The 27531-nt window shown below is 44.8% G+C and overlaps 1 protein-coding gene across 4 annotated transcripts in view; it reads right to left on the bottom strand.

Annotated features, from left to right (window-relative positions):
* Window positions 1-27531, bottom strand: part of LOC128340334 (structural maintenance of chromosomes protein 6-like) — an 81682-nt gene that overhangs the window by 30830 nt on the left and 23321 nt on the right. For all 4 annotated transcript variants that reach the window (XR_008313612.1, XR_008313613.1, XR_008313614.1 and 1 more), the window contains exons 11-19: window positions 25239-25385; window positions 24618-24706; window positions 19283-19447; window positions 17700-17878; window positions 16248-16446; window positions 14901-15015; window positions 14171-14331; window positions 13902-14037; window positions 11882-11962 (exon numbers count right to left, since the gene is read on the bottom strand). Coding sequence is in view for 1 of the 4 variants with exons in the window: in XM_053285325.1 (XP_053141300.1) it covers window positions 11882-11962; window positions 13902-14037; window positions 14171-14331; window positions 14901-15015; window positions 16248-16446; window positions 17700-17878; window positions 19283-19447; window positions 24618-24706; window positions 25239-25385 (1272 nt within the window). In the remaining 3 variants the exon portion in view is untranslated. The remainder of the gene's footprint in view (window positions 1-11881; window positions 11963-13901; window positions 14038-14170; window positions 14332-14900; window positions 15016-16247; window positions 16447-17699; window positions 17879-19282; window positions 19448-24617; window positions 24707-25238; window positions 25386-27531) is intronic.

The following is a 27531-nucleotide window of genomic DNA, read 5'->3' as shown; positions in this document are numbered from 1 at the left end:
ACCTCCTTCAGCAAGTTTCTGTCCAGAGTCCACTGCCACAGGGAGTGCAGGACTGATGCAGGGATACGCAGGTTAATCTGTTGACTGTCAAGACTGGGTCTGAAAAAAACAGGTTGCTTACCTGTAACTTATGATCTGGATGTGATCCGTTGTATTCATAAGAACTGGGGTTTCTGCGCCTGCGCAGGGACCTCCCGGGCTGACTAGCTAGCTCCTCTTTGCGCCCCGCCCGTCTGCACGTGCCTTGCAGCTTCCGTTAGAATCGACGGTTGGGGCGCCTCTCCTTCAGATTTCTCGCAGACCGCCATATAAATGACAATCCGCACACCAGCATCCCCTAGTCCAGGCATTCTGCAGCGGGGACAGCTGGGAGGGACTTATGAATACAACGGATCACATCCAGATCATAAGTTACAGGTAAGCAACCTGTTTATCTGGATTGTGATCCATTGTATCCATAAGAACTGGGTGTTTAGCAAGCTACCCCATAAGGAGGCGGGTGCAGATGACCCCCAGCTATGCCAACACACGTTTCAACACTGATCTTCCAAAATTCGCCTCCCTAGCCATCCGCAGATCCAGAGCATAATGCTTTACGAATGGTAGATGCGATGACCATGTCGCCGCCAGGCAGACATCTGCCATTTTAATGCCTGACAGATGTGCCGCAGACGTTGCGTAGGCCCTAGTAGAGTGAGCCCGAACCGTCTTTGGCGGTGTTATCTTCTGGCTTTTATAGGCGAGGAAAATCAGTTCCACTAGCCAGTGAGCAAGTCTCTGGCGAGAGATTGGACGGCCCTTGCTACGCCCCCGGAAGGAGAGAAAAAGCTTTTTACTCTTCCTAAAGTCATGAGTTCTCTCCAAATAGTATAGGAGTGATCTACGCACGTCCAACATGTGGAGGGCCTTCTCTAAGTCTGTCTCCGGACTACTGAAAAAAGTTGGCAGCACTATGTCTTGATTTAAGTGGAAATCTGTTACCACCTTCGGCAGGAATCTCGGATCGAGACGCATCACAACCTTGTGTGGATAGAATTGAGTGTAGGGTCTATCCATCCGCAGGGCCGTCATCTCGCTCACTCTCTTAGCCGATGTAATGGCTACCAAGAATGCCACCTTCAAAGTCAGAAACTTCAGCGGAATAGTCGCCAGTGGCTCAAAGGGTGCCTCCGTTAGGGCGGAGAGTACTAAAGACAGACTCCACTGCTCCATTGGGCTGCGCACAGGAGGGTAAAGGTTATTAACACCTTTCAGGAAACGTTTACATTCCGGGTGGGAGAAAACCGTGGACCCATCCCATCCCTTGTGCTTTGACGAGATTGCAGCCAAATGCAGCTTAATGGAGACATTCGCCAATCCACTCAGTTTGAGCGACGTCAGGTAACGTAGCACATCCCGAGGGGTCGCACGCAATGGTGTGACACTCTTCCCCCTCATATAACTCTTGAAGCGGTTCCACTTGCAGGCATAACTGCGTCTTGTCGACGCACGCCTACTGTTTAGTAAGATGTTGTTTAATAGTTGATTCTCCAAGCGGTCAGCTTGAGAGAGTGCACATCGGGGTGTAACACCTTTCCGTGTTCTCTTTGCAACAGGTTTGGAGCCTTGGGGAACTTGTGGAACACTGAATGAGACATTCCCAGAAGTGTGGCAAACCACGGTTGGCGCGGCCACCATGGGGCCAGAAGTATGCATTTCGTTTGGTCCCGCAATATCTGTGCAACCACACGGCCCATTAACGGCAGCGGGGGGAAAAGATATAACAGCCCCGTCTTCCAGGCCCGTTGAAAAGCATCCCCCAGGGATCCCTGGCCTATGCCCGCACGCGAACAATAATTGGCACACTTTTTGTTGGCAACCGTGGCAAATAAGTCTATCGATGGCACCCCCCAGATCTCGAACACCCTGTCGAGATACATCGGGTTGATTTCCCACTCGTGTCTTTGGTTGAAACTGATGTCCCTGCTGAGCCTGTCGGCCAAGCAGTTGTCTACACCCTTTATATGTATTGCCACTGGGTGAATTGAATGTTGAATGCACCAGTCCCATATTTTTCTCGCAAGTAGGCAAAGAGACAGTGACACTGTCCCCCCTTGATGGTTGAGGTAGGCAATCGCCGTCGTGTTATCCAACTCCAGCTGCACTGACCGTCCCCTTATCATAGGTTCGAATGCCCTTAGGCCCTGAAACACAGCCAATAGCTCCAAGTAATTTATATGCTGAAGTCTCTGCAACTGGGTCCATGTCCCCTGCACGCATACGCTGGCGCAATGCGCACCCCAGCCTGCCATCGAGGCATCTGTCGTTATCCGGGAGGTGGGCTCCTTGGACACAAACTCGACTCCTTTGCCCAAATTGTCCATGTCTAGCCACCACCCCAGGCTGGCGAGGACATGTTGTGGTAGTGTCAAGTGCATATTCTGGCCATCCACATTGGGTCGGAAGTTGTGGAGAAACCAATGCTGCAATGTGCGCATGCGGAGGCGCGTGTGTGACACCGTTGCGGTGCATGATGCCATCAAACCCAACATCCGCTGGATTCGAACCGCTGGCTGCCGTGGAGTCCTCTGAAAGTGACGTATGAGTTCGTGCATTTGGGTAATTCTTTCCGCAGGTAAGAACGCCCTGGCCAATTTCAAGTCCAGCACCGCTCCGATGAAGTTCACTCGAGTCATGGGTTCGAGTCTCGACTTCTTCCAATTCACATTGATGCCGAGGCACTCCAACAAGGCTAGCAGCATCTGCACTTGGCGGGTCAGTAAACTCCTGTCGTGGCTCACCACGAGCCAATCGTCTAAATACGGATACAGCCTCAAGCCCTGAGTTCGCAGGTGGGCTACAACCACCGCCATCACCTTTGTGAACACTCTGGGCGCAGTAGAAAGTCCAAATGGAAGCACCACATATTGATAGATCTGTGCCCCCACTGTAAACCGGAGGAACTTGCGATGACTCTCCTGTATCCCGATATGAAAATAAGCGTCCTTGAGATCCAGAGTAACTGCCCACTGTTCGTTCACCAGCAGAGGCAGAATTCCCTGCAGCGTCACCATCCTGAATTTCCTGGTCAGAATGAAGAGGTTGAGCCCCCTCAGGTCCATTATGGCTCTTATTCCACCGTCTCTCTTTGGTATCTGAAAATACCGGGAATAGTAGCCGGTCAGTCTGTTCGCCCATTGCACCCGCGTGATCGCCTGTTTCTCCAGCAGCACCTTGACCTCCTCCCGCAACACCTCCGTGGCTGGTGTATAGACCAGTCCAGAGAAGGGAGGCCTTGTCTCGAACTCCAACGCATATCCAGTCTGCACTATTCTTAGTACCCACCGGTCGGATGTTATGTTGTGCCATGCTGGCGCACGGCTTGCCAGTTTGATGTTGATCCTGGCAACTACAGGGCCGATGTAGTGGGTCCTGGATTGTAGCGTTGGACTTAATTGGCTGCTGCAAAACTGATGCAGTGGACGAACAGTCCCGTCAAAAGCTCTTGCTGGAAGCGTCCTTGTCGCCTTGACGAGCTGTCTTTCCTTTTTGTTTTTGGTTAAAGCCCTTACCGCGTTGGTAAGGTCTGAATTGTTTTCGGTATTCTTTGCGGTCCCGATACCGATCACTCTTTCTCTGATAATAAGTGCGGCTCCTTGCAGTTGAGCTGGAACCGCTCGAAGGCACCATAAAGGTGCGGGCAGTGAATTTAGATTTTTTCAACGTCTCCATTGACGTGTCCGTGTCCTCATGGAATAAACCTTTGCCGTCAAATGGCAAGGACTCGACTTTCTCCTTCATGTCTGTCTGCAGGGTTGCTGAGCGAAGCCACGCATGCCTGCGCAAGCTCACTGCCGTCACCATTGCTCTCGATTCCGTCTCCGACAAGTGTTTGAATGCGCTCAGTTGTTGGCGCGTTATTGCCGTTGTTCTTTCGTACACATCATTAAATCTCCATTGGAAGTCCTCCGGAGACAAAGAGGATGAATCCTGTAAGAGCGCATCCCAAAGTAAATGGTTATAGCGTGCCATACACGCCGCATAATTAGCAATACGAATTGCTAAACTGGAGGTGCTATAGATCTTTCGACCCATAACGTCCATTTTCCTCCCCTCTTTGTCAGCAGGCGTGGAATGACGGTGTCCACTCTTGGTGGATGAAGCGCAACTGACAACCAAGGAGTTCGGTATAGGATGACGTAACAGGTAAGAGTTCTCTCCTTCAGTCACCCTATACAAATTTTCAATGCGCTTGGAAGTTGGAGCCCCGACCCCCACTGAGTCCCATGCCACCTTCGCAGCCTTGTCTATCCCAGGAATCATGGTGAGGGCAACAGGATGCGAAGTCTTAGACCGCTTCATCATATTATAGACCGGGTCAGCAACGTCCGCATCCGGAGAGCTTACGTCCATGCCCAGGGCTTCAGCGATGTCCCTTATGAGGATATGGTAAGCTTTCAATTCCTCAGTTGGCGAGGTGGATAGTTTTGGTGGCACATCCGAAGGGGGGTCAGACCTACGACTGATATCATCTCTGTCAGAGGCCGGTCCCGACTCATCGTCCTCACTGTCATCAGAGGGTGAAGATGATGGTTCAGAAGGAGGAGGTGTTGCTTTCCTCTTTCTTTTCCCAGCAGGTTTTTTTTTTTTGGCATCCTCGTCTGGACCACAGGTAATTGTGAATTCTCTGGAAGGTAGGTTTGAACTTGCACCAATGGTGTTTGTATAGGCAAGTTCACAGACGGCCCCTGATGGTCTGCATGCTCTGACTGCAGCAGCGGCTGAGCCAGTTGTCCAGCCTGCACAAAATTCCGCAGCCCTTGCACTGGTTGCATTTCTACCTGTGCCGCTTTCCAACGCAAGAACTCTGCATAATCATCTGGCACCCCATGGCGGAAACCGCAGGAATGAGTTGGCTGCAGCATCGTAGAGCACTCGACATCGGTTCTTGGATCCTGGACCACTGCTGGTGTCAGTGAGGCAACATGAGGCAGATCAGCCAGCTCTCCACCTCCAGGACCCTCGTCTAAGCCTGTCGACAGGAAGCCGCGAAACGTCGCACCCGAGGGTGTACTCGAACTCGACTCCAGCAGTTCTCTAAGTCCGTCCCCGTGTGTAGCCAGACTCGGAGTCCTCGGCGTCGAGGGGGACTGTGCCGGCGTCAATGCCGGTGACAAAAGATGAGGAATCCTCCTCAATGTCGAAGCCGTCAACACCGACGAAGGAGCAGTGTTCACATTCAATATCTGCTCCGGCACCGTGGACGCCGACGGAGGAATGGCATACACCGCCTGGGCAGTTATGGGAGGCTCCGATGCCGAGACTTGCAAATGCCTCGACGCCGATATCGACGTCGGCGTCGATGTCGATTCCAATGTCGACGCCTGTCCCAGACTGCCTTGGTCCAATCTCGATGTCGGCGTTGGGTGTCGACGTCGAGACTAACGTCGATGTCGAAGCCGAGACCATCCTGACCGTCGATACTGGAGGTGTCGACGTCGAGGCTGTAGGGGACTCAGCCGAGTCCACGTCGTAAATCTGTGCTGCCGTCGGTGAGGGAGTTCGATGTCGAGACTCCTCACGATGGCGACCTTCCCTCTCAGAAGCATGACGATCTCTATCCTTATGCTTCCGTTTTTTGGAAACCTCCTTTGGTTTCTTAAACAGAGTGTCAACAGTGGTTTTAGACTGCTTATCAGCAGACCCACTGGAACCCAATCCCGGGGAGCTTGACGCACCGCACTCCTTCGACATCGAAGCTCCCGATGTTGAACCGGAACTCATCGACGCCGACGGACGAGGAGTTGGCGGCCGAAGTGCCTCCTCATATAACGCAGCTCGAAGCCTGAGAGCTCTATTTTGTCTAGTTTGTTTTGAAAACGAGCAGCATATCTTACATGCCGCCGTGTTATGATTCTCTCCTAGGCACATCAAACAGGCGTCGTGATAATCAGTCGAAGGCAACTTTGCTCGACACTTTTCACACCGTTTGAATGTCTTCTTAGCTTCCATTGTCCAAATGCCGTTCCGAGTCAAATTCAGTAAACAATCTTAGGAACAAACAAAGCAGAGTCCGTAATCAAGTCCGTTCGCTGTTCCGAGTCAAAACCGTCCTGTACAAACTTCGAAGTTAGAATCAGAGTCCCAAATCAAGTCCGTTGTTCGTTCTGAAGTCAAACCAATTAATCCGCTCAGTAGAGAATAGTCAAACAGTCCGAAGTCAAATTTTTGATAATAATTGAGGAGCAACAGCCAAGAGGTGTAAGCGCTTTGGCGGTCAAGAGAAAACTGAAGGAGAGGCGCCCCAACCGTCGATTCTAACGGAAGCTGCAAGGCACGTGCAGACGGGCGGGGCGCAAAGAGGAGCTAGCTAGTCAGCCCGGGAGGTCCCTGCGCAGGCGCAGAAACCCCAGTTCTTATGGATACAATGGATCACAATCCAGATCACAGAGGAACCACAGCTGAAAAGAGCGCACCCTTTGGAGGGCATATTGGATAGTGGCACTGCGTGAGCCATACGCCTCAGTAACCTTTGAATTTGATGTGTCTGCTGTACTGGCCTGTCCCAAAAACCTGAATCAAATATTTTATCAACAGGTAACTTTCATTTGGTAAGTATGCCCTTTTTGTCTGTGTATCCAAAATTGACCCAATGTATTGTATCCTTGTCACAGGGTCAAGATGCAACTTCTGGATCCCCAGGACTTCTATTAGATGCAGGACATACTTTATCTGAGAATGTAACTCATTTTCCTCACCTGCTGCCAGGTGCCAATCAAGATAAGGAAATATTGTAATACCTTCTGTTTTCAGATGAGCTATAATTGTGGCTCATGCATTTCATAACAACTCTTGGAGTGGCTGATAAGCTGAATGGAAGCACATTGCATTGGTACACTGCACTTCCCACTGTGAACCTTAAATACTTTCTGTGGTTGCTTTGGATGCTTATATGGAAATATGCATCCTTTAAATCCAACCTCCATTCCTCCTCGTAAAGAAGCAGTAGGGTACCTTGCAAAGTTATCATATCCAACTTCCTTGTATGGACATATTTATTCAACCACCTCAAGTCCATTATGCGCCAGATTCCTCCATCTCTCTTTGGGATGAGAAAGTAATGAGTGTAGAACCCTTATCTCTGACATATCCACCATACAGGGGAAATTACACCCTTTCCCAACAAAACATCTACTTCCTCTGTTAGTGTAAGAGTCACGAGTATATTTTAATACCTGCATTAACAGGGAGAGTTTTGAACTCTATTGCATAACCGGTAGTGACAATGCACAACAGCACCATGCAGGTGCATAGTGCACTAGCCTTATAGAAGTGGAGGTTTCTATGGCATCGGTGGAACAGTCAAGCCACCAAAGATGCTGCTTGCTTGGCTCCTGTTGCTTACTATGGGAGCTCTGCTGTTTGCCTTTGGACCCATAGCTCTTATGCCAATATTGACTATAGATAGGGCCTCTTGTAATCTTTCCTTTCAAATGGCTTAAAGGACTATCGCTGGTGGTTAAAGGGATTATAGTAAGATGAATGATTGTGTACTAGAAGATGTACATGTTTTCACAGTATACTTTAGATTTTTTAAATGTCGCCATCATATTGTTAGTCTTCTCACTGAACAAGCCCTTTCTGTCAGAGGGAAGGACCTCAGTTTTCTCCTTCACATCCAACTGCAGGTTTGCAGAACAAAGTCATTCATGTCTTCTCAACAAAACAGCAGTTGCCAATGACCCTGACTCTGCCACTGCCAAATGCTTTGCTGAGCTAAGATGGGTTATATTTGTGGACTTAGCAAAATGTATCCTTGAACTTCTGACAGAATTTCTCTGATAGTCCCTTTATGTCCTGGTGCAAATTTTCCCAGATTGAATGGTGGAACTTGGTCATATTATTTTTATCTATCTATCTATCTATCTATCTATTATTTTATATCCCGCTCTTCCTCCAAGGAGCCCAGAGCGGTGTACTACACTTAGGTTTCTCCTCCCAACAACCCTGTGAAGTAGGTTAGGCTGAGAGAGAGTGACTGGCCCAGAGTCACCCAGTTAGTCCCATGGCTGAATGGGGATTTGAACTCTGGTCTCCCCGGTCCTAGTCCGGCACTCTAACCACTACACCACGTTGGCTCTTATATGATCCATTTTGCAGCCCTCCTTGTCTACTGGCACAGAGTAGTGACGGCCAGACTTGCTGGAAGTTGCATAGTCTATCACTAACGAGTCGGCATGGGATGTTTCAAAAGGAAAGAGTCATCCTCCTCCTGTAAAAGCCTAACCTTAGAGGTTGGAGTTGCAGTAATCAGTACATCCCATGCTGACTGTGCAGCCTTTCTAATGGCAGAGAATAGATAGAGCAACTGGTTATGCAGAGTGAGATGCTGCCATAAAGTCAAAAAGGGTATTTAATTTCTGAGGTCTGCTTTTTAAACTCTAGACCTAAAACTTTAGCCATCTCCGACACCTGCATGTGATACGCATTCAACTCCTCTGCATGGGAGATTGAAGGCCCAGATAGTACATTTTCATCCGGAGACAGGTCAGAAGGGTGTTCAGTTGCTGCCGACTCAACATCGGAAGCAGAGGAAAACATATAATCCTCTTCAGAGGAGGGTTTCTCCTCTTCTTAAATTGCCTGAGTAGATTTATGTGAAGCACACATACCCTGCACACGGCTGGTCTCCTCAGGGACCACCAGCACATCCTTAGCAGGTGTAGTAGAACTCTGTGAAACAGCAGTTGATGTAGTCAGAGACTTTAAGGAAAAATAGGGACCTGCAGCTGCAGAGGGATTTTAAACAGAGTTTCTCCCTTTTGCCCCAGGAGTGCAGATGGAGCTGTGCCACTTTCACTGACCGAAGCTGGTCACTCCTACCATCTCCCATTCTCTCTAAGGAAGCAGACCTGTGTTTTTCCACAGACAGTCATCATCATAGTCATATGGTAAGCCTGGTGGCACAGTGCAATGATATTACTGGACCCTAGTTGGCTTTCCACTGCAGCTGTGGTGGTGAGAACAGCCCAGCCATGCAGGTGAATTCCAGTAACCAGAACAGCTGCAGAGATGTAAGCACTGTATAAATCACTCGATGCAGAGGAATGACCAAAATGCTGAGTAGAGAGTAATGTCTAGCTGAAAACAGAGTTGTCGTCATAGGAACAGGAATGACATCCTCCTCAACATCGTTCTCCATATCCAGGCCTTGACTTAAAGATCCTCTAAATGATGAAGCCAATGGAGTGCTTTCAGTAGAAACTAACAGAGAAAACAAGGAATAGATTTAGACCAATGTCCTCTCCTGCTAAAATGTCCTCCTCCACATCGACAGAGAAGGACATATTTGTGAATAAGACTCTCCTCCTTTGATATTGACAGATCCATCAATGGTGATAGGTGTCTTGACGCAGTCTCTGTCAGGGTTGGCACGAGGTCTGAAGCTTGCTCTCTCGACACCAAGGTCGATGTCCACTTTGATGTTGACAGAGAAGTTGCTGGCAATCTGGCCACAGCAGCTGATTCCTTCAACAATAAAGTCAATGTTGATGTCTGTTTCAACATCTGACAGCAGGGATGCCTGCACCACAGGTGTTTGAACCTCTGACGAGGACAGTGTTCGAAGAGTCAACTTCAATGCGGAGGCATCCAGCGACTCGAGGGGTTTCCATTTCTTTGATGTTGATTCTGAAAGTAGTTCCTCTCCGAGGACCTCTTCTTTTTCTTATGTTTCCTATGGTGATTCCCCGAGGCAGAATCTTTTGAGACCTCCACTAGGCATTCGAATATATACTCCCCTAATGTCAAAGCTCCACTTGACATCTATGATTTAGAAGGTTTCAACACTGATGTTGATACCGACAACAGTGACTGTGGAGATTCTGGCATCGTCATTGGGGGGCAAAGCAGTTGCTCGTACAGAGCTGCCCTGGGTAAGTGCCCGGCTTTTTAAGGTTTGGCAAGAGAAGGACATGCAAATTCATGAGGTCCTGCACAAGGACAGAACCCATGCTTATGAGCAATCATCTTCATTACAGTCATAGACCAGCATAAAATACAGGGGATTATTACACAGTGCAAAGTGTAATGTGTAATTATATATTAAAGGGACTATGGAAACATTAAAAAGCATTTAAATGCATAAAATAGCATAAAAAAGCATATAAGACATAAAGGTAAAAAAGGATAAAAAGGGATAAAAGTGGCTGCCCCACTTCTTTGGAATTCTCTTCCCCTTCAGATTCGTCTAGCCCATTCCTTACTGATCTTCAAATCTCTATTGAAGTCTTTTCTTTTTCACCAGGCTTTTGCCCTGTAGCTTACTTCATTTGTTTTTTGTTAGTTACTTTAGTTTTAAATTTACAATGTAATTTTTATTGTTGCCTTGTTTGCATGTTTTTGTGCACCACCCAGAGTCTTTGGAGTGGGCAGTATATTAAATGTTTCAAACAAACAAACAAACAAACAAACAAACAAACAAACGGCACAAAGAGGCGTAATTGCATAAAAGCCTAAGTGATAAATACAGCAAGATTATATAACTATATATAAAATGCGCAAAGCTATAGTACAAAAAGTGGGAGGAGCATAAGTCTTTCGAATGGTGTGCTGTGTTGGATGAGCGCATTGTAGCATGCAGGAGGCAGCAGAAGATCAGCATAGGGCTGCTTGGACCTACTGCTTACCAGCATCCGATGGATTTTGGACGCTGCTGCAAAGAAGCTGGCAAAACTGTATGTAATAGTGGGCTTAGAGTCAAAGCAGCATAGAGATACAGATATGGCTCGAACGTCCTGGGTACTTGCATAGCAATGGGTGGATAAAGGAAGAGTGGATGTCTATGTAATACAAACAGTGAAGTAGGACATGCTCAATTGTTTCAATCTGCCCAGAGCCGCAGGGGCATTGTCGCTCTGTCAGTGGGATCTTTTTGAAACGGCCTTCAAGCACAGCTGAGGGGAAGGCATGACAACATTCCAAGGTGAATGTCGTCCTATGCTTTGGGACTTCCAATTGAGTAAGATATGAAGCCAGGGAGGGTGAATATGTAACACATGTTTTTCACTAATGAGAAAATTCGGGACCCTGCTTAAATCAGTTTGGCACTCTATATCCATTATACACCGTTTGATAGAAATTTTGGCCTGATCACAGCCCATATTAGGTAGAATCAAGGGGGAAAGGCCCAAGGGCGCTATTTTTGTCTCAACTAACAATTTCCATTTAGATTGGTGAAAGGATAAGGTTAAGGGAGCAAGACCAACGAGGTGAAAGGATAGTCTGAGCCAATAGCTGAGAATGGCCTCCCACAACCTGGCCTCCACTTTGATCAGGTCTGTCTCCAAGCACAGAGTGGCATCAGAGACACATCTTGGAGGACTGGAATTTAGATTGCAAGCATTCCAGTGGGGCCCCAGGCTTATGAATGTCCAATGGGTCACACTATAGATCTGTCCATTTAACCGGGAATGACAATTGCAAGTCTCTGTTTACTGATTTTACAGTCTTTTTTTAAAAAAGTGTTTAACTGTACTCTGGCACACACAAACACACCCCTATCTCTCGGAGAAGGAGATTTTTTTTTTTACAATTTCCCTTCCCTCTGCAGCCACTTATGTCTCCCAAAAATATGTGCTTGAGGACTGTGGCACAGGGTCAGTTTTGGGAGCCATAGGGAGCTGCAGGAGGAGAATCAGCAAAAATCATGCACATCCCTTGCACGACAGAAAACCCTGGCACATTGTTGCAGGGTTAATCTGGATGTTGGCCAGTGACATTAGATTCTCAGAAATCTCACTGACTCTCATGATGAAGGTTATTCACCATCACCAGCTCAGTAACACAGAATTATGATACAGAAATATTTATAAAAGTTAGGAAATGTCAAAACAATTCTTACTAATGTAGAGATGACCACTGATTGGTGTTCTTCTACATTCTCAAGATCTGTAATTTCTAGAGTTATTCTTCTCATATCTACCTGAAATGTCAGTGAGGGGAAAAAGTTATTTGTTAGTAAAGTTCATGCCCCTCCGCAAAAATCGCTTCAACACAGACATTTAACATTTTGTATTATTATGGATAAGCAGCCCTAAACTATTTTCAAATTATTGCTTTGCAATAATTACCTATATAAATCACCTGGGGGGAGGGGACTGAGCATCGAAGAAGAAATCAGAGCTATCAGTCTGATGGAGCTCTACAGATGACTACTATAATTTCTTGAGCACCATTCACAAGTTATGTTCAAACAATCAGAATTTATTAGTCTGATGATTTACTATGCCCAGTCCTGTGTATACAATGAATGCATATAGGATGGAGGCAGGCTTCCCCCATCATACATGTATTCAAATGCACATCCAGAATATGTGTATGCAATGCTCCACATAACTAGAAACGCTTAGTTGTAGATATCTGAATCCGTGTATAGCATAAGGCAGAGCCTGCAGCCCGCACCATATATGCAGAGGGCAGGGCATAACTTTGAACAAGACTTTGGTGCATTATTTATATCAAGGGGTGTAGCAAGGTTGGAGTGGCCCTGGGACAAAAAGTGAAGAAGGGTCCCTGCTCTCCCCCCGCCCTTCTTCAGGGAGGCACAAGGAAGAGAGCAGAGAGCAAACTGTCACCCAACTGGTGGGGGGAGGGCCTCTCTCAGAGGTCCAGGGACATTTGTTCTCCATTGTTCAAATGTAGCTGTGCCCCCATTATAGTGGTAGTTCCATACAAGTAGGCTCAGCATCGATATGGTAAGGGTAGACATTTTTCCAAACTACAGCTCGCTCTTGAAACTGAGATCACTCAGAGCCTTCTGAATTATTTAATAAACTATTTCTTTAATTTCATTGTGTCCCTTGTTTGAACGTTACTTCGGCTTATGGTAGTGGAAAGGACTACATGAGGATGTGATTAATATATAGTGTGGATTCAGCCTAGTGATTGGATGAGGTAACTTTCCAGCCACATGATTCTGTTTTTGCTCCTCACCAGTCATGTTAAGTATCACAGGGTAACATCTAGAATAGATTAAAGTTTTCAACATCATAATATGTTGAAGTTCAGGGTATATGAGAGTTACAGCTGAGCCAAATTGTGTGCATTTCTATGATCACATTTTTAAAACTGCCTGTTTTAGGTGCTGAAACTTTGCTAAGAAACTTGTGATGGACAAGCTCTAGCCTTGGAAATGCAGAAATCATCTGTTTTGTTCTCCTCCCAAAATCAGGGAAATTACCCTCCTTTCCCCCAAAACACCCTGCCAGCCAGCCCTCATCCTTAAAGAGTCCCTCCCTCCCCTTTACTAATTAGTCTCCCAGGGTGAGAAGAAGCAGCATCAACATCCCTTTCATGGACCTCAAGTGTAAAAAGACACATCAAGAGAAGATCTGTTCCTGCCACGTGCAGAAGGGAAGGACAGACAGGTGAAGTCGTCTTTTCCCAGTACTATTGCAAATGCAAGTCTTATTACACAGGACAGGTCAGTGAAGAGACACCACCTTAATACTGCTCACCCTTGGGGATCTGTAATTAAAACTAGTTGTTCAAGGAGGTGGAGTGCTGGAAGGGGAGGTGATGCCAGTGAATTTCTCTAAACGGGAAGGGTTCGTTTCTTTTTTGGAATTAGAATTGCCCGAGTTCTCAAAATTACTTCCTCTGAAAACAAAACTTACAGAATTTCACCAATATCACTACAGCAAATCGTACAATATATACCTGTTGGTGATGTTTTTGGTTTTGCATCTTGTGCATTTCAGGGTTTAAAAGAGGATATTTTGATGCTTTTTAGAACCAAAAATGCCTTAACACCAAGAAAAGGAAAAAAGATTGGTAATACTGTATGGTAAAAAATATTAACATACACTTGACCAATTAGAATTATTTTCCAATGTGACAGGTACTTCCTAACAATTTCTTACTTTTAATTTCTTTTGGTGATGAAGATGATCAGTAAGGAGGCGGTCATTATTTCTTATGTCATGGCCAAGGCAAGTTATTCGTTCCTGAAGTCTTAATAGATTGCCTTTTTTGATTTCAACTTCTTTCTTCAAGTGACTTCAGAAACAAAGCAATAGACATTTAACACCAAAACATGTTTTCCAATTAGAACACTAAAACAGAAGAACTAAACTGAACCAGTACAGCAATTCTCATCTCTCTTGGAGAAAATGATGGTATTAATACTTACCTTATGTCTGCCTCCACATCTCTGCTGAGGAATCTGGATCTGGTATATTCACAAGAATAATAACGTCGCTCAAACACTTGGTCACCATCAGCAGTAAAAGCTTCTCTACAATTTTTTGGAGGCCTGTTTCTCTGCATTACTTCCCGAGCTTCACTATTATTCTTGGGAAAAGAACACAAAAAGTAGTTTCTTCAGTCCTGTATTACTTGGGGTTTTCAAGAAAATATTTTAGAAGGAACTTGATCTTTGAATTTCAAACATAATACATTAACGTGACCATTACAATCCTTTCACCCCACTTCCACAATTATCCTTTAAAATATGCTGCTTGAAGGCAAGTAGGCACATTCCAATACCCTTTTTTGCAGGTCTACATCCATCTTTCAAGAAGGAACCCCTCCTCTCATGGATATTCATCATGTACACCCTCCCCCGCACACACAGACGCTGTAACAGCAACTGGGGAGCCAGTTTTAAATTAATGTAGGCCTCAGTCTCTGCCTCACCAGAACACACAAAAGCCTGCAAGTCTAATTTTTATAACAGCCTCCAATGCTCGCTTTCCAACATAACTTGCCAGCTAATATGAGAAACTTCGGCCACTGCAAATAAGTTCTGGGCAATACAGCAATAGAATCTACATTCTAGTTAACAGTGGGTGAACTGAACGGTCACAGAAGGATAAATTACATGGTTTACATGCGCTCCGTGTATGACAGTTAATGCTTACTTTGATCAGTAGAACCGATTCTATGTTCCTCATGTCAATTAAACAATTGGCAACTACTGCATTATCAATGTCTAATGCGTTCAAGACTGATGGGAAGTTGTTACAAACAACTGCCCTAAAAGAAGAGTTAAAGAAATAATGCACATTTTAAATTGTGACAGTGAAATATGCAGCATTACAAAATAGGCACAGCTACAAAATATTTCAATTTTTACATTTTCATAAACTTGAGAGCATCTGCCATATTTGCAAGAAGCCACTTAATGTAAAACACTGGATTCTAACCAATCAGCTCAGAGAGAACGATTTCCAAAAGTGTAGCAGTATTTGTGGGTTTACGCTGAAATAAACTGCACTGAACTCAGAAGAAATAATTGCTGGGGGGGGGGGGGGAGTGTGTGTGTGTGTGTGTATATATATATATATATTGCAGTTATAGCTACTACTCTTTAATATTTAGAAGACAGACTATCAAAGAATTAAGAAATTCAACTATGTTCACAGATTTGGAAAAAATGTATTCAGTCCCACAATCCTCATCTGTAGTCAGACTATGAATTACAATACAGATAAGCTTATTAACTAGAGTTTACAGAACTGTTTTGGCAAAAACGGAGGACCTTTGGAAAAAACCTTGCCCTAGTTTTTGTTGTTGTAGTTGTTTACATTGATGCTATCACATTTCATGATCCTACAGCTGGATTCCCAGGAGCCTCAGCTTTTCTTTCTTTCTTTAAAAAAACAACATAGCTTTGTCATGAGTCCAATCAGAATTGAGACAATGCTTCCTCACTCTCATGACTTCTGGAAATGACCAAATGGCAGCTGTCAGCTGTTAAAAGTTGCCAGGAGCACAATCTGCCCCTTAGCTCCTTGGAGGAAGGAGCGTGATACAAATGCAAATAAGCTGCCATCACTGGCAAATTTGCCACTGGCCACCAGCGTTCCCTATAAGGGGTGTGCGCATGCTCACACTTATTTGGATGTCCGCTCAGTCAATTTTAGATCCCGTTCAGGCTGAATCAGGAAAGCCCCACTCTAAATTCACATGTGCACACACTGCCTTGATACTGCTGCCAAGAATAAAACTCATTCCGCACACAGATGAAAAAAATTAGAGAGAACACTGCCGGCCACTCCATTTTACAGAGCCCAGAATTGCTGAAATGCTTCCCTGTCTTCCCAACATGCAAAACTGGTGGAGAAACTGAGGAAGGTATTTTGGCTCAGCCTAATTAAAAGCTGGCACTGAAGCATCTACACATTTTAACTATAGTGCAACAGTCCACTTAAAAAGATTTTTTTACAGACATGCAAATTAGGTTCCATATCAAAGTTAGTGCTCACCTTTGGCTTACATCATAAACATGATTCTGAAAAGCATTGACGATTATTTGAGGACGACCACCAGCACAGAATTTTGACATTAATACCTGCAACACTCTTTCATCACTATGATTATCACACCAAAATGCTTGAACAAGGCTTTTTAAACATGCCTCAACAGCCAGAGCAAGTTCAGCATCTTTCAGATGAATAAAAGCACCTAAATGCAAGAAATAGTGTACAGTGTCAAACTATGTAAACTCTTCCAATTGTGGTATCAGTTATACTGAACATTGCAGAGCTTTGAATTCCTCTTCTTACAACACAGAAGGCATCTTCCTTTTCTAGTATATTTGATCTCCCCAAATGAATGAAATTGCAAAACTAATGCTACGACCAGTCTGCAAGCTCCCTCCCTGCAAGGCTAAATTAGGAAAGCCACCTCATAACATTAGACAAGAAAGGAATGTTGGTACTCACCATGAAGGTTTCTTCTTGCTGGTGTTCCTCGTTCCTCTGCAGTGGAATGGTGAAATGCTCATTCCTCTGCAGTGGAAGGGGATGAGAATGCCAGGGGAGCAAGCGACAGGCAGCAGGTGGGACATGATCTCCACCCCCCGACCCCCAGATCCTCTCTCTGATTGTTTGGCTTTCCATTTGTTCCTTTTGGCCCCCTTCAGCTCTCTGGTTGGTACATATGTTGTCTCGTGTTGGGGCTGATTTTTTTTTCCTGAGTTTGAGCTGTTCAATAGAACTAGAAGAAACCACCCACAAAGGGTCTATTTGAGGTTTCTTCAAATTTTAATCCTACTGCCTCTTGGAGCATGTGCATGGGGATAACCCACAATGGGTGACCTCCTACACCAGCAGAGAAGCCAATCCTTACCAAAAACAAAACCAAACCCAACACATGCCATATTACTTGTTTGGTCTGTGAATTACTTTCAGGTTATCTCCATGTACCATCCTTTTCTAATTACATAGAAAGCATACACTAATCTCCCCTGTATCTTTTTTACATAGGAAATTTAGGGGCTCAAGCTAGATGGTATTTTAAGTAAATACTATGCAGCTGTGTGCTAGTATATTATCTGTGAAATAGTGAGGCTTCAATCTAGATTGGGCTGGAGGGTAGACTTTGACTATTTGTTCCTGCCACAGTCTAGATGTGGATTGCTCCCCACCCCACACATGCAATTTAACAAAGAACAAGCAAGCACGCAGCTGCATGGCATGTGCTTAAAGCAATATGTACTTTGGCCCTTTTCCAGTGTCAAGGACACAATTTTTGAGGGCCAAGAGAGCATAATTTTAATCAGCACAAACTCCATGGACACAAATGAAGACATACAAATATTAAGTTTGCTATATCAGGTTTCATTTGCAAAATATTAATATTTTCCAATCCATTACCCTAGTTTACCGGCCAAGATTTATTTAATTTATTTAACACATAGAATTTTAATAGGTTACCTAGGGGTCCTATTGGTTTGTACTTAAACTGTCCCTGCTGATGAGCGTTTTCAATTGCTTGAATAAGGTCTGGAATACGTGGTCCAAATCTTTTCAGTCTATTTGTTTTACTCTCCATCAACTCTTTTAGCTGTCGTTGCTGGAAATCCAGATTGTGTTTCAATTCACCTTCTTCCTTCCTAAAACAGACAAACAACTAAAATATAATTCACAAGGACTACCGTATGTTCACACATACAGCCTGCAGGGCATATAATTTTTGCTTTCCAGCAAGGGGAGGGGGGGATATCCAGAGTTATTTTTACATAGTGCAACACAGACTCTTCTCGTCCTGTTCCCATCCGACTCGCAGCTCCAGCACCTATGCACCTGGCCTGGCTGCTCCAGCATGAAATTCTTAGCTTCCCATCCCTATTGCCCACCTGCCGCCTCCTCGGTCAGTCCTTAGTTTCCCATCCCCATCCTTCCAGCAGTCAAGCAGGCAAGTAGCAAAAATGGGGCACATTCTGCCTCTTCCTTGCCCGGCTCCTATTGGTCCTCAGGAGCTGCTGGGAGTTGAGGTCTGAAAGTCTCCTGACAGCAATGCACCCGATTGCATTTCCCAACAGCCTTTGCCCTGGACTGCCCTTCCGTCTATCACAGCTGAGGCAAAGGGGGTGTGTGTGTCTTCTGGAGTTGGCTACCCTCTGTAGCAAGCAGAAGACAACTCATCAGTAAAGCCGCTGGGTGTGGGCTTTCCATCTGACTTTTAGCAATGATGCTAATGAACTGTGAGTTCTAGGCAAATGCAGGCTCTTCCTGTGGACAGGGTATATATGCAAAAATGCGGTATTCAATTCTATCACTCGAAGTGGGTTTTCTCACACAATTCGATTCACTGTGTCACATACTATATTGTCCAGAAATATTTTAAAGTTAAAATCAGACTTGCAAAGCCATTAACCATTTATGACGGGCAACCACGTATCAGCAATTCTTCCTTCTCTAGAGGAAACTTCCATAACCATTTTTTTAAATTGAGAGGGGCAAGTGTGATGTTCTTCCACGCATGCAGAAAAATAGCAGAGAACTAAAATGACCCCCTCCTCCTACAAAACTTCCCAGGAAAGAGCACATGCATACTTCCCTCACATCATATTAGGAAAGGAGAGCTGGTCTTGTGGTAGCAAGCATGACTTGTCCCCATAGCTAAGCAGGGTCCACCCTGGTTGCACATGAATGGGAAACTTGATGTGTGAGCACTGTAAGATATTCATCTCAGGGAATGGAGCTGCTCTGGGAAGAGCAGAAGGTTCCAAGTTCCCTCCCTGGCATCTCCAAGACAGGGCTGAGAGAGATTCCTGCCTGCAACCTTGGAGAAGCCACTGCCAGTCTGTGTAGACAATACTGAGCTAGATGGACCAATGGTCTGACTATGTTCCTATCAGGGGAACCATCCCTGTAAAAAAAGGACAGCAAGCAGGCTCTAGGTTTGGATCAAATAGGGGAATTTGTGGATTAAGTAGGAAAAATAAAAATTCAACAAATATTCATGACATCAACAAACTGAATAATCAACCAGAGTTGCATCTGGATAAACTTACCTAAGTCTAGCAGAATCTTCCTTGTATTTATCTATAGCTTGTTCAAACTGTTTTATCTGCTGGCCAACTGATTCATCTTGATCATGCAGTCTCTTTAACTGCTCTTTCAACTGGTCAGATCTTCTCTGTCTTTCCATCTTCTCAGGCTCAGAAGTATGATCTGCACTGCAACGTTACACAAACCACAGATTTTGCTAAAGCATTGATTTGGGAAAATATCTGATACTAGCTGATCTGGTGCAAAACATCCCCTAGTTTGCCACCGCCACTTTCTCCCCCCCACCCCGCTTTTTTGACTGCCTGTCGCTTCTTCTTCTGTCCCTGCCTTCCCGCTGCTGTCATCCTCTTCTTACCGGCCCGCCACCCCCATATTCTTCTTTTGTGCTGCCTGCCCTGCTGCTGCCATTTTCTGGCTGGCCATTGGTCAGCCAGCTGCCGCCGCCGCCATTTTCTTCCCTCCCACCCATCCCATGGTGATCCGGCAGCTCTCCAAACTCCCACAAGAGCTGCCATGCATGGGATTAGCCACGAGTACATCTTAGAGAATTAAATATATAGATAGATATAGATAGATAGATGAAGAATTAGACATGTATTCACATGAACAGCATTTTAGGATTATCTTCCTTTTACACAGCTTTTACTTACAAACTATGAGTAAAACTAACATTAAATGGCCACAGCGCTCTCTCCTTTCTCCACATTTGAAACAGGGTAACAAAAATAAGAAGCAAAAGTGATTTTAGAGATGAATCTACCAACACACACACACACACACACACACACACACACACACACACACACACATTATAATGGCCATCAAATGACAACAGGTTATATCTTCACACCTGCTTGGAAATAAAGAATTACAAATTCTACAGTTATTTAATATAGCATCATCAGCATACATGATATCTTATATCATTACACTGGCAAGGAACTAACAATCTAAAACAGACAGTAGGAAAGACAGAGGACACCAAAAGATTGCTGATTGGAGAAGCAAAGAAATAATACTATATGAATGCAGAACTGCCAGATTAAATAAGGAAAAGGGGGGGGCGGAAACTAGAGGGTTTGGATTCCACTCTCCTCATCAAAATCCTGGCAACTGAGTGAAGCTTACAGTGGTGTTACCCTTTTAGTAATCACTATTAAGGACTACAGGAGAGTTATTGCCTAGCAAAGCAAAAGGAATGTTTCCTAACACAAGAACCTGGAGTTTGCACTTCCGTGAATATTCATATGTGTTTTTTCTACAGAATCATCTGTTTGGACCAGCACACATTCTACTGACCATGCAAGGTAAAGGTGACAGAGCTAAAACAGAGAAGGCCTCTCTTTTTTCCTGTTTGCAAACCGAAGGACTTTTTTATTTGGCCTTTGATTATTCTAAAATTTTCCAGAAGGATTACCTACTGAACAATCCAGGATAAATCCAATATGTGCTTTATTGACTACAGAATAAATGATTTTATTCTTGTAATCCTGGCCATTGGCTATACTAATAACGATTACTAGACTACAGAAAAGCCTTTGATTGCATCAACCATGTCAAGATGTGAAATCTCCTTAGGAAAATGGGTGTCCCAGAACATCGCATTGTTCTCATGAGAAACCTATACACAGGACAGGAAGCCATAGTGCAGATGGTACATGGTAAAAACAGACTGGTTCCAGATCGGCAAAGGAGTAAGACAAAGGAGAAAGACTTATAAGAAAGTAAGACTTTCTCATTTATTCAACTTATATGCTGAAAATATACTGAGAGAAGCAGGATTGGAAGAAAATGAGCGTGGTTTTAAAGTTGGAGGAAGAAACATCAATAAATGCACTAGACTGATGACACCACTCTTACAGCTGAGCATGCAGATCATCTGCAAGCTCTAGTATTGAAAGTCAAGGAGCACAGTGAAAAAATGGGACTATGACTAGATATAAAGAAGACTAAACTAATGACAACGGGTATAGCAACCAGCCCCAGAATTGATAACGAAGACATTAATGAAGTGGTGGATAGCTTCTGCCTTTTAGGATCAACCATCAACAGTCAAGGATCCAGCAGTCAAGAAATACACAGCAGACTAGCACTTGGTAGGGTTGCAATGAAGGCCTTGGAAAGGATATTTAGATGCTGTGAAGTGTCTACACCTACAAAGATTAGAATCATTCGGACACTCTATGGATGCGAAAACTGGACTTTGAAGAAGCAAGATAGAAAAAGTATTGACACTTTTGAACTTTGGTGCTGGAGAAGACTTTTGAGGATACCATGGACAGCCAGGAAAAACAAACAAATGGATCATAGAACAAATTTTCACTTGAGGCACAAATGACCAGGCTTAAACTATCATACTTTGGACACATTACAGGTAAAACTCGGAAAATTAGAATATCGTGCAAAAGTTCATTAATTTCAGTAATGCAAATTAAAAGGTGAAACTGATATATGAGACAGACGCATTACATGCAAAGCGAGATAAGTCAAGCCTTAATTTGTTATAATTGTGATGATCATGGCGTACAGCTCATGAAAACCCCAAATCCACAATCTCAGAAAATTAGAATATTACATGGAACCAAGAAGACAAGGATTGAAGAATAGAACAATATCGGACCTCTGAAAAGTATAAGCATGCATATGTATTCAGTACTTGGTTTGGGCCCCTTTTGCAGCAATTACTGCCTCAATGCGGCGTGGCATGGATGCTATCAGCCTGTGGCACTGATGAGGTATTATGGAAGACCAGGATGCTTCATTAGCGGCCTTCAGCTCTTCTGCATTGTTTGGTCTCATGTCTCTCATCCTTCTCTTGGCAATGCCCCATAGATTCTCTATGGGGTCAGGTCAGGCGAGTTTGCTGGCCAATCAAGCACAGTACACTGTATACTTTTTAGAGGTCCAATATTGTTCTATTCTTCAATCCTTGTCTTCTTGGTTCCATGTAATATTCTAATTTTCTGGGATTGTGGATTTGGGGTTTTCATGAGCTGTACGCCATGATCATCACAATTATAACAAATTAAGGCTTGACTTATCTCGCTTTGCATGTAATGCATCTGTCTCATATATCAGTTTCACCTTTTAATTTGCATTACTGAAATTAATGGACTTTTGCACGATATTCTAATTTTCCGAGATTCACCTGTATGTGAAGATCCAGCTCCCTTGAGAAGTCCATAATGCTGGGGAAAGTTGAAGGAAAGAGGATGACCAGCAGCAAGGTGGATAGAATCGATTACGACAGCAATGAATGCATCTCTGAGAGACCTTAAAGGTCAAGCTGAAGATAGATCATCCTGGAGTAAATCTATCTATGTTGTTGCTAATATTCAACACCGATTTGATGGCACTTCATCCATCCATCCATCCATGATAAATGGCTAGAACAAAATTAGGGTGAGTGTACTTTATTAAAATCAGTAAACTTAGACACATTACAATATCTGTCACCCTAATGGTGATTCACAAGCCCTGGTAACATTTACAGAGAAAAAAATTCTCCTCTGGCACAGGATTTAGAAGTGTCTTAGGCCAAACTATTTAAAATCAGGCAGAGAAGGTGGGAAAGAAAATGCTTGTGGTAACACAAAGGCCTCCTGCATCTTGCATAAAGACAGCTTATTTCTCTAGCCCCATCCCACATTTTTGGAACCAGACCGTCAGGAGCCAGTGCAGATATAAGGCTGTCCAGTAAGGGGACCCTGAGAGCTTCCATACACATTAGGTATGCTCTTTTGCCCTGTAGGTAAACTGGTTTGCCTGAGAGAAATGTTTACAGGCTCTTTTGTTGTTGCCTTTGGAAAAACTATCTTTGCCCCACTGGGAGATAGTTCTTGGACCACAAATATACATACTTCTATTCTAGCAGCCGTACAGAAAAAAGCAGGAAAATTTTAAGCTTGAAGGTAACTCTTTTGTCCTTTCATTGACAACACACACTCCTCCTGAATGATGCAGGAATGAACTGAAGCAGAAACAAGTTCTGGCTGAATTCAGCTCTCTCACTAGACATCCCATTAGCCAGACACATTAACCCATTAGTCAGATTCAACTTCTGAGATGGAAGGGTCCAAATTAGGCCTGCACAACATATGGCCCGCGAGGCCTTTTATCTTGGCCTGAGGGGCCATTGCGCCTGCCTCCCACTGCTGCAAACCTCCGTGTTTGTTGGCTTTTTAATTCCAATTCCAGCCGCCACGCAGCCGAGTGGATGGTGGGTGGTGGTGAGCCAGTAGTACTTCTACCCACGTCCCCCATTTGGCCCAGTGCCTCTTCCCAACAGCAAGGCACACCTGCGCAGTTATGAAATCATTGCAAGCCTGTGGCACTGCCTCCTATGAAAGCCTGGGTTTTTAACCCAACCTTTAAGCGCGCCCTCTAACCCAGGTCTGGGATTGTGTGTATGCTCTGGCTGCATGCAGCCCAAGCACACACACAGAGCCAGTTGCCTAGAGAGCCTGGCTTGAGGGGGAATCTCTCAATGTACAGTGAATCTTGGGATTCCTGGAGGTCAGGACTCATTTTCCAGGCCCCCAGAGATCCATGCTGCTCGGATCATATGGACACCACTGTTCCCTCTAAGATGCACGCGTGCACCAACCCCCAAAAGTAAATCCCAGTGTGAAGCAAACATAATAGGATTTCTCTTTTAATTTTAAAAATAGAGGATCCCATAATGCAGTACAATCTCCCTTAAAAAAAACTTAATAAAATTAGAAGTGAATGATGAATCAAAAGGATCATGAACTAATGCAATATAACATCCTGCCTCATAAATCTTGTAGAATTCCTTCAGAGCATCAGCAAATATGCACATTTGGTCTAGTTGATTATTAATACTATTACTATCTTTGTACCACTGTTCAACAAAAACCTCTCAACGTGGTTTATATAGCAAAAGGAGCAGGAAGATTATTTCCTGCTCCCCCGTCTCCCAGCAGGCATGTGTATGATGTGCACATGAGCACTGGGAACTTCCGGTCACTTCTGATCCTAGGACGCAACAGGGCAGCAGGAAGGTATCCCCGCCAGACCATTTGAATACACAGCACCAGCAGGGGAAACGTGGCGGGAGGGGTAAGAACACCCTCCCCCGCCCTAAAAGTTATCCACCACCCCCACCTTTGAACCAGTTCGAATGTTGGTCCACGGGACCGGTTTGGCGCTCTTAGAATGGAGCACTTACCGATTCCAAGCACATCCCTAGCACAAACTACTTATTTTCTCACATTATGCAGCACTAGATTTTTATCTTATAAGATAAGATTTGCTCAGAACAGCTCATTCTCTGAGTTATATCTCAATTCTCCAATTACAGAGGTCAAGGATTACCTATTTTTCAGTTCTTCAATTTTTTTGCAAAGTTGTTCGTAGTCTCTCGTCAAGCGTTTCAATTCAGTCTGAGACCGACTATATGCTGCCTGAAAGAAAAAAGCAGGCATGCATTATCAACATACTGGAGTCGTCCTAAGGTAAATATTGGCATGGGCCTGACAGGATGGACAGTATTATGTCTCTGCAGACTCCTAAGCAGCCCCAATGCTGTAAAGAACTAGTAGCTGCGCAAGCAAGTGCTACGGCAGTTTCACCCACTGCAGTGAATGGGGGAAACTGCAGTAGTGCTGCTTACAAGTCCGCAGCAGCTCTGGGGTAGAAAGTTCCAGAGATGGTAATGCTGTCCTTCATATCTGCCAATATATTTTTATTGAAGACTATCTGGAATCCTACTAACACATTAAATATATGTTTTCTATTTGAAATTATATTCAGCTGGCTCAGTTACATAATTCAGTTTTTCTACTCATGTCTACTAAAGTTCAAACACACTAAAGCAGAAATCTGTGTATCTGATTTCACGGAAGCCTGCATAAAATATAAAAGCTTACTTAAGACAACATTAAGGAAGATAACTGTTTATAACTTTAAGATTAGATGACCTTTCCATTTACAAACCTCAGCATCATTGTATGCTCTTCTTTTTATCTGCACATCTGTTTTAGAAGCAACACATGAAGGCTGTAATGTTTTAGCTTCTTCCGTAATCTTCTCTAGTTTGTCTTGGATAGCTCTCTGTTTTACTTCTGCTTCTTTTACTTTAGCCTGAAAAACAAACAGGCAAATGTTTTGACACCTCATCAAGGCATCAGAAATATATCAGGAAAATATGATGAATTTGCAGACAGAGATTTCCAGAGATATTTATGCTTGAAATTTAGGACTACTAACTTGTTTGGCATGGGGTAAAGTAATTTACGGTAACGAGAGAGCACGCCCACGTGAGCGAGAGAAAGGAGGAAAGAAATTGGTCACTCACCGTGAAGGCTTCTTCTTGCTGCTGGAGTTGACATCTCACATGGGTTATTCTCCCCAGCATGCTCCAGAGGGCAGGAGGTATTTAAATTAGAGTGATCCTTTAAGCGGCCAGGGAGGATAGCCCCTCCCAGTTTAGACAGGCAAGCCAGACTTCTAGTAGGAGCAAACAGATGAACAACAACAGTGGTAAAACAGGGAAGAACCACAGATATAGATGACACTAGATGAGAATAGATACAGACCAGTAGCCGAAGTCACCCAGGGCAGGCTGAGATGTCCTCAACTCCAGCAGCAAGAAGCAGCCTTCACGGTGAGTGACCAATGCTCCTTTCTCTGCTGCTGGGTGAGGACATCTCACGTGGGACATGCCACTGCTAACAAGACCCTGGGAGGGGGGAAAATCTACTACTGAGGCAGAAGAACATGTTGAAGCACATGCCTGCCAAAGGCCGCCTGAGAAGAACACATGAGATCTATTTTATAGTGTCTAGTAAACGTGGACGGTGAAGACCATGTTGCCGCCCTGCAAATATCTTCTAAGGGAGCATTCGTGGAAAAAGCTGCCAAGGTGGTCGCTGAGCGGGTGGAGTGAGCAGTGAGCTCCGGCGGTGCTGAACTTCATAAGCCAAAGAAATGCAGGCTTTTATCCATCTGGACAGTTTAGGTGTAGAAACTTGCTGCCCCATCAAGGATGGCAGGAAGGAAACAAACAAGGCTTCCATGGAACGGAATGAGGAAGTTCGAGTTAGGTACATCTTTAGGCAACAACGAACATCCACTTTGTGCCAGGCCTTCTCCCTCGGATGAGAGGGGTTGGGGCAGACGGATGGGAGGATCAGATCTTGTGACCTATGGAAAACTGATGGCACCTTAGGCAAGACGGAGGGATCCGGTATAAGGGTGACGGAATCCGGAGAAAAGATACAGAATCTCGGGTTGGCCAACAGGGATGTTAATTCGGAAACCTGTCTGGCCAAGGTGATGGCTATTAGGAAGGCCAGCTTCATTGATAATATGTGAAAAGGTATGGAACGTATGGGTTCAAATGGAGGTGCGTGAAGTATTCTGAGGACCTTGTGGAGATCCCATGAAGGGAATCTGTGGACCACCGGTGGGGATGACAAGGTGGCTCCCCCTAAGGAAGCACCTGAGATGCAGATGTGAGGACAAGCTGTTCCTCTTGAAGGGTGAGAGGAGGAACATCAGGGCCACTGCATGTCATTTGATGTTTTTTGGTTGAAGGTCCTTATCCAGACCATCCTGGAGGAACAGGAGGAGTTCTGAGAGTCTGCATGTTAGTGCTGATAGCTAGTGTTGTCTACACCATCTATGGAAGCTCACCACGTAGATTGATAAATGAGGTTAGTGGAGGATCGTCTGGATGAGAGTATGGTGTCCAGGACCTGGTGGTCATAGCCTAGTCGGTTGAGGAGGTTTCGTTCAGTCGCCATGAGGCAAGCTTGAACCATGTTGAGTCGTGATGCAGAACTGGACCTTGAGTGAGGTTGTCTGTTTGTGGGAGGAACCAGGGACCATCCAATGCTAGGTGGAGAATCTCTGTGGACCACGGACGTTGTGGCCAGTAGGGTGCCACCAGAATGATGTGCGCTTTGAGCAGCCGTATGCAGCGTAGTAGGCGGCTGAGGAGCAGGATTGGCAGAAATGCATGTAGTAGCTCCTCGGGCCACGGAGCCAACATGGCGTCCACTGCTTCCACACGGTGACACAGAAAGCAGAAGAAGCGAGGAAGCGGAGTATTGAGATGGGACACAAAGAGGTCCACTGTCGGGTTGCCCAAACTCTGCATGAGGTGGGAGAACACACGTGGGTCAAATCTCCATTCAGCTGGGTGAAGCGCTTGGCGACTCAGCCAGTCCACCTGCATATTGGTCGAGCTGCTGACATGGTGAGCCAGGAGGGAGGATAGGTGTCG

This window comes from Hemicordylus capensis, chromosome 1 (genome assembly GCF_027244095.1).
Source record: "Hemicordylus capensis ecotype Gifberg chromosome 1, rHemCap1.1.pri, whole genome shotgun sequence".
NCBI lineage: Eukaryota > Metazoa > Chordata > Lepidosauria > Squamata > Cordylidae > Hemicordylus > Hemicordylus capensis.
This window is presented reverse-complemented; position numbering and strand designations above follow the sequence as displayed.